At 48.5% G+C, this 7,500-nt stretch overlaps 1 protein-coding gene across 1 annotated transcript in view; it reads left to right on the top strand.

Annotated features, from left to right (window-relative positions):
- Positions 1 to 2,358: 2,358 nt before the first annotated feature.
- LOC113824507 (axoneme-associated protein mst101(2)) overlaps positions 2,359 to 7,500 on the top strand; it is a 30,413-nt gene continuing 25,271 nt past the window's right edge. Inside the window, exons 1-3 of the mRNA XM_070116209.1 lie at positions 2,359 to 3,492; positions 3,607 to 3,654; positions 3,931 to 6,337. Coding sequence (XP_069972310.1) covers positions 2,488 to 3,492; positions 3,607 to 3,654; positions 3,931 to 6,337 — 3,460 coding nt within the window. The 5' untranslated portion in view covers positions 2,359 to 2,487. The remainder of the gene's footprint in view (positions 3,493 to 3,606; positions 3,655 to 3,930; positions 6,338 to 7,500) is intronic.

Here is a 7,500-nt window from a genome sequence, read left to right as displayed (position 1 = left end):
GGTTCATGTGATCTTTTTAAATTGTTTTTTCTTGCTTTATTTATGTTATATTTTTTCTTTCTTTTATTTATGTTTATCTTTGTTTTTGTTTTCATTGCTGTTTTTAAGTTGTTTTAAAGTTATTGTTTTTTTTCCTTGATGTTTTTTTCTTATTTTTGTTTGTGTTAATGTCTTTCTTTTATTTATCGTCGTTATCGTACTTTATTTGTCGTTCGTATGACTCAGTTTCTCTCTGATTTTATTTCGTGTTTTTGTTGTTCTTGTTCGTCGACTTGTAATTCAACTGCTCTCTTCGTGTTTTTTCTTTATTTATTTATTTTCTTTCTTTTTTTCGTGTAAATTTTGCGTTTATTTTCGTAATAATCATAATCTAATTAATGTCATTTTATTGATTACTTATTACTTATTACTTATTATTTTATCGAATACTTTGATTACTTATTACTTATTGATTATTTATTATCGATTACTTATTACTTCTCATTTTATCGATTACTCATTACTTCTCATTTTATCGATTACTTATTACTTATTAATTATCAATTATCGATTACTCATTACTTCTCATTTTATCGATTACTTATTATTACTTATTATTATTACTTACCTTCCGATTACTTATTTTTTTTCAACGGAACCTTATGCTCATTTCACTCTTTCTGTGAATGAGTCAGTGTCTATTAATAGCATCATTCTGACACACTGTTCTCTCTGACTCACCGCTCTTGAGAGTCTTCTCTTGTGCTGAGTCATTCTCGCAACTCATGAGTGACACACACACGCGCACTCATACGCACACATACACACACATTCATAGGCACACAAACAAACACACATACATGCATACATACACGAAGGTAGTTATATACATACAGAGAGAGAGAAAAAAAAGAGATATGGAGAGAGAGATAGAGAAAGATAAAGAAATATGGAGAGAGAGAGAGAGAGAGATAAAGAAAGAGAGAGAGAGATATAAAGAAAGAGAGAGAGATAAAGAAATAGAGAGAGAGAGAGAGAGTGTATGACTCAAATCTCACGCAACATTCTCACCAGCGAAAAGAGTACCACAAGATAAAAAAAAAAAAATAACGATAAAAAAAGAAGAGAGAATAAATCGATAAATATAAAAGGAGAGAGAAGAATCCTCCAGACAACATACCGGGAATCAACCAACCCCCTCACCCCCTCACCCCCACCCCACTCCACCCCCCACCCCACCCCGTCCACACCCAATAATCTCCCCACGGCCTTTAATTCCTCTACCAATGCTGAAATCGATACTGTTTGGGCATGGCGCTGGTAAAGGGGGGGTGGGGGTGGGGGGGAGAGAGAGAGCGTAGGCAGGGTGTAAGACAGATGAGAGAGGGGAAGCAATGGGAAAATAGAATAAAATGGAGAGAGAGAGGGAGAGAGAAGGAGGGAGAGGGAGAGAAGGAGGGAGGGAGGGAGAGAGAGAGAGAGAGAGAGAGAAGGAGGGAGAGAGAGAGAGAGAGAAGGAGGGAGAGGGAGAGAGAGGGAGAGGGAGGGATGAAGATGGCTTACGGAGGTGAGAGATAGGAGAATGAAGGGAGACAGTGAGAGACACAGATAAAGTGAGTGGGAACAGAAATGGGAAAGGGAAAGGGGAGAGAAAGAGAGATAGGCGAATGAAAGGAAACTGAGAAAGGCAGGGTGGGGAAGAGGGTAAAGAGGAGAAAGAAGGGAGAAGAGAAAGACAGGAGGCTGAGGAGAGAGAGAATGAAAACTCGAGATAAACTGGAAGGGGAGCAGAGATAGGAGACTGAAGACGGAGAATGAGAGAGATGAAGTAGATTGGGGGAGAGAGATCGAAGAGAAAGAGAATAAGAGAGAGATAGAGAGATATCGGGGAGGGAGGAAATAAAGAGAGGAAGACACAGATATAGGAGAGAGAAGTAGAATAAAGCGCAAGATTTGAGAGAAATACCCCGACATAGAGACAAAGGGCACGGCTTAGACTGACCCTTAGGCAGGTGTGAGTGGCTGAATAATGCGTATGCAATGTGCGTGTGGATTGATGTGCAATATCGGGGACTCGCCAGGTCAGACTTGGAGCTGCCATGAGTTAGCATGTGGTGACAAAGGCTGGCATGTTGTAGTCCGTGATTTAGTGACAGTGGCACCATCCCCGCAGACCCTCGGTGGATCAGGTCGTGACCAGGACTGCCACAACACCTGCTTCACCCTCCCAAGTCCCCCTTCAGGTAAGCTCTAGGGGGACGCACGCCCTTCTTCCCTTTAAACTCCTTTGTGAATTATATAACTAATGAGCATACATTTACCTTTGCCTACCTGTGCTGACTGTTTCCTTTGGCTGACGTGTACCATGCGTGCGCAGGTGCCCCGTCGGAGACCAGCTGCTCCGGTAGCAGGGCGATCCACAGGTGGCTGACACCGGCGTCAGCAGCAACGACGTAGCGGAGGCATCCCGCTCGCACGCACGCACGCACGCGATTGTGCCTCGCGACCATGGACGCGGTGAGCAAGGACAGCGGCTTCGCGGCGCTCGACCACGATGACAACGAGGACGTGGTGGTCAAGAGCGCCATCAACGGCGAGGCCCTGCCGCCGATGAAGGCCGACGCGCCGCCAGCGGCAGCCGCCAAGCCCGTAAATGGCGCCGCAGCCGTGTCGGCGCCGTCCCCTAAGCCGGAGCAGAATGGCAAGCAGGTAGACGGCCCGGCGGGCAAGCAGGGCGCGAGTGAGCCAGCCAAAGCAGGTGAGGTCACGGGCCCCGCGCCAGCAGGCGGAGGAGCAGGCGCCGCCAACGGGGCGCACGAGGGCCAGGCACAGGACGCCAAGCAGGAGACGAAGCCGGACGAGAAGGACAAGCCGCAGGAGAAGAAGCCCGAGGCAGGGAAGCCCGGCGAGGAGAAGGAAGCCAAGCCAGAGTCCAAGCCAGGCGAGAAGCCGGAGTCAGCGAAGAAGGAAGAGACCAAGGAAGTAAAGGCGGAAGCGAAACCAGAAGAAACGAAAAAGGAACAGGTAAGCAAACCAGAAGAAGTAAAGAAACCGGAAGAAGCCAAGAAACCAGAGGAAGCCAAGAAAGAGGAAACCAAGAAACCAGAGGAAGCCAAGAAACCAGAAGAAGCCAAGAAACCAGAAGAAATCAAGAAAGAAGAAGCCAAGAAACCAGAGGAAGCCAAGAAGCCAGAAGAGACCAAGAAAGAAGAAGAAGCCAAGAAGGAGGAGAAGGCCAAGCCAGAATCCGCCAAGGCCGAGACTCCGAAGCCAGAAGAGAAGCCCAAAGCCGAAGACAAGAGTAAGGTAGACGCGAAGGCGGCCGGAGAGAAGGACAAGGCCAAGGACGAGAGCAAAGGAGAGAAGGACAAGGCCAAGGACGAGAGCAAAGGAGAGAAGGACAAGGCCAAGGACGAGAGCAAAGGAGAGAAGGACAAGGCCAAGGACGAGAGCAAAGGAGAGAAGGACAAGGCCAAGGACGAGAGCAAGGGAGAGAAGGAAGAGGAAAAGGAGGCGGGGAAGGGGACGCCAGCGGCCGCGGATGCGCTTGGGTCAGGTAATGCGAGGTCCGGAAAGGGAGGGGCAGGGGGGAGTGAGGACGGGGATAGTGATAAAAGTGTGGACAAGGAGAAACACGATGACGAGGAGAAGGAGAAGGATGAGAAGGAGGAGGGCGTGAAGGAAAAGGCCGAAGAGGAGGACAATGAAAAGGACGAGGGGAAGGAGAAGCAATCGGGGATGGGAGAGAAGGGAGTGGAAGAAGTGGTCGAAGCGGTGGAGAAGGGGAGAGGCGTCGCGTTAGGAGGGGACGGAGAAGTGATCGAAAAGCTGATGAAGGAGGCGTCGCTGTCCGTCGACGAGGGCGAGGCGAAGGCCCGGGAAGTGGCGCAGGTCGAGCAGGACATCGTCGCGGCCAAGGCGACGACGAGCGAAAAGGGAGCGGGAGATAAGAAGGAGGAGAAGAAGGAGGTCGAAGAAGAGGAGGCTGAGGAGAAAGGAAAGGAGGACGAGAAGGAGGAAGAGAAGAGCAAGAAGGAGAGCGGGAGCGAGCCGGAAAGCGAATCGGAGAAGGAGAGTAAATCGAGTAAAGGAGACAAAGACAAATCGAAGAAGGAATCACCGACGCCCGAGAAGGACCAAGACGAAAGCAAGGCAAGTGATAAATCCGAGGAAGAAACGACGGAGGCGGACGTAGAGGAGGTGAAGGAAGAAGTAGCCGACAAGAAGGAAGAGGCAAAGGCGGAAGATAAGAAAGAAAAGAAGGACGAACTAAAAGCAGGAGAGGAAAAGGTCGATAAAGAGCCAACCAAGAAGGATGAAAAAGAAGGAAAGGTTGAGGCTGCCAAACCCGAAGATAAAAAGGAAGAAAAGGTAGAGGATAAACCAGCGGAGAAAGAGAAAACGGAAGACAAACCAGAAGAGAAAGCAAAAGCAGAAGAAAAACCAGTGGAGAAACCCGCAGAGAAAGCAGAAATTAAAGATAAATCAGCAGAGAAGGAAGAAGTAAAAGAAAAAACGCCAGAGAAGGAAGAGGCAAAGGAAAAAACGCCAGAAAAGGAAAAGGTAGAGGAAAAAACGCCAGAAAAAGAGGAAGTAAAGGAAAAAACACCAGAGAAAGAGGAAGTAAAGGAAAAAACGCCAGAAAAAGAGGAAGCAAAGGAAAAAACACCAGAGAAAGAAGAAGTAAAAGAAAAAACGCCAGAAAAGGAAGAAGCGAAGGAAAAAACGCCAGAGAAAGAGGAGGTGAAAGAAAAAATACCAGAGAAAGAGGAAGCAAAGGAAAAAACACCAGAGAAAGAAGAAACAAAGGAAAAGACGCCAGAGAAAGAGGAGGTAAAAGAAAAAATACCAGAGAAGGAAGAGGCGAAGGAAAAAACACCAGAGAAAGAAAAGGCTGAAGAAGTGAAAGCAGAAACCAAAAAAGAAGAAGAGAGAATAGAAGATTCTAAAGCGAAGGAAAAGGAGGAAAAGGAAGTGCCAAAGGAAGAGAAGATGGAAAAGGTAGAAATCACGATCACGAAAGAGGAGGAAGAAAAGGACAAGAAAACACCAGACGAAGAGAAAGAAGAAGAGGCTAAGGTGGAAGTGAAACCTCTACCAAAAGAATCCGACAAAGCCGAAGCCAAAGTCGAAGAAGTTCCCAGCGAAAAGGACAAACCCGAAGCCAAAGTCGAAGAAGCTCCTAGTGAAAAGGACAAACCCGAAGCTAAAGCCAAAGTCGAAGAAGCTCCTAGTGAAAAGGATAAACCTGAAGCCGAAGCCAAAGTCGAAGAAGCTCCCAGCGAAAAGGACAAACCCGAAGCCAAAGTCGAAGAGGCTCCCAGCGAAAAGGATAAACCTGAAGCCGAAGCCAAAGTCGAAGAAGCTCCCAGCGAAAAGGACAAACCCGAAGCTAAAGCCAAAGTCGAAGAAGCTCCTAGTGAAAAGGATAAACCTGAAGCCGAAGCCAAAGTCGAAGAAGCTCCCAGCGAAAAAGATAAACCCGAAGCTAAAGCCAAAGTCGAAGAAGCTCCTAGTGAAAAGGACAAACCCGAAGCCAAAGTCGAAGAGGCTCCCAGCGAAAAGGATAAACCCGAAGCCGAAGCCAAAGTCGAAGAAGCTCCTAGTGAAAAGGATAAACCTGAAGCCGAAGCCAAAGTCGAAGAAGCTCCTAGTGAAAAGGACAAACCCGAAGCCAAAGTCGAAGAGGCTCCCAGCGAAAAGGATAAACCCGAAGCCGAAGCCAAAGTCGAAGAAGTTCCTAGCGACAAAGACAAACCCGAAGCCAAAGTCGAAGAGGCTCCCAGCGAAAAGGACAAACCCGAAGCCGAAGCAGCACAAAAAGAAGCGAAAGAGGATGTGAAGGAGGAAGTAGATGTAAAAGAAGAAGTGAAAGAAGAAGCAGTAAGTAAACTTGATAAAGAGGAGACAAAAGACAAAGAGGAAGTGAAGAAGATCGAAGAAGACGTAAGACCGAGTGACGTAGAAGCTAAAGAAGAAAAGGAAGAGGAAGAAGAGGTAAAGGAAGAAGCAAAGGATGAGGAGGAAGAAAAGAAAGACGCAGATGAAAAGGAAGAAAAGAAAGACGTAGAAGAAGCAGAAAAGAAAGAGGAAGAGGTAGAGACCGAAGAAAAGAAAGAGGAGGAAGAAGCGGAAACCAAAGAAGACGAAGGAGAGGAGAAAGCAGACGAAGAGACGGCGGCAGAAAAGGAAGCGGAAGAGAAGGAAACGGCGGAAGAAGGAGAGGAGAAGAAGGACGAAGGAGGCAAGGAGGAGGAGAAGGGAGTGGCAAAGGTCGAGGAGCCGGCGGAGGAAGAGAAGAAAAAGCGCACCACCACCGCTAGGAGGCCGAGGAGGTCCCCTCGCCGAAGACGAGCAGGTGCGAAGGAAGGCCTCGCTGCCCCCCTCCCTCCCGCTCTCCCTCCTCCCGTCCCCCCTCTCTTCGCTCTTTCTCCTCCCTCATTTTCCCCTCTCCCTCCCTCTCCCTCTCTCTCTCTCTCTCTCTAACCCTCTCGATGGCATTGGTCACCTGGTCTCGTGCCACTAAAAAAAAAAAAAACACTTCCGTTGTGGTATCAGCTCGCGGTGCGCCTCGTCATGCTGCTGGCTGCGTCACCAGCCGTGCCGCGGGTCCCGATCTGATACCCCGTGGCCTCGCTTGTGGCATTAACCGCTGGTACAATGACCACATCCGGACGATCGGACAATAACCTCAGACATTCGGACAATGGAACAAAGACGGCTTGACAAAAACACACGAGAGAGGACGAGATGAGAGAGAGAGAGAGAGAGAGAGAGAGAGAAAGAGGGATGGGGGAATAATGAAGAGAGAAGAGAAAGGAGAAAGAGAGGGAGGGGAATTAGAAGGAAGAGAGGATCTGGGAGTTAGGGAGGGGGAAGGGGGGCATCGTGACCCCCCGAGCGAGGTCATGTAAGAATGGCGAGGCTCTATGACGCCCACACGCCCGAAATGTGACCTTCCCACTGATCTTGTTGACACTATGGCAGGCACTTGGGCGGGAGAGGCTTAGGGAGGATCTAGGGGAAAATGGTAGAGGCTGAGAGGACTTATTAGGGCCTAGGGGAAAATGGTAGAGGCTGAGAGGACTTATTAGGGTCTAGGGGAAAATGGTAGAGGCTGAGAGGACTTATTAGGGTCTAGGGGAAAATGGTAGAGGCTGAGAGGACTTATTAGGGCCTAGGGGAAAATGGTAGAGGCTGAGAGGACTTATTAGGGTCTAGGGGAAAATGGTAGAGGCTGAGAGGACTTATTAGGGCCTAGGGGAAAATGGTAGAGGCTGAGAGGACTTATTAGGGTCTAGGGGAAAATGGTAGAGGCTGAGAGGACTTATTAGGGTCTAGGGGAAAATGGTAGAGGCTGAGAGGACTTATTAGGGCCTAGGGGAAAATGGTAGAGGCTGAGAGGACTTATTAGGGCCTAGGGGAAAACGGTAGGGGAGAATGGGTTGGCTGAGAGGGCATGTTTTAAGGATCTAGGGGAAATTGGAAGAGGGGAGAATAATAGGCTGAGAGGACGTACTA

This window comes from Penaeus vannamei, chromosome 38 (genome assembly GCF_042767895.1).
Source record: "Penaeus vannamei isolate JL-2024 chromosome 38, ASM4276789v1, whole genome shotgun sequence".
Taxonomy (NCBI): domain Eukaryota; kingdom Metazoa; phylum Arthropoda; class Malacostraca; order Decapoda; family Penaeidae; genus Penaeus; species Penaeus vannamei.
Note: the sequence above shows the minus strand (reverse complement) of the source record. Positions and strands in the feature narration are given on the sequence as shown.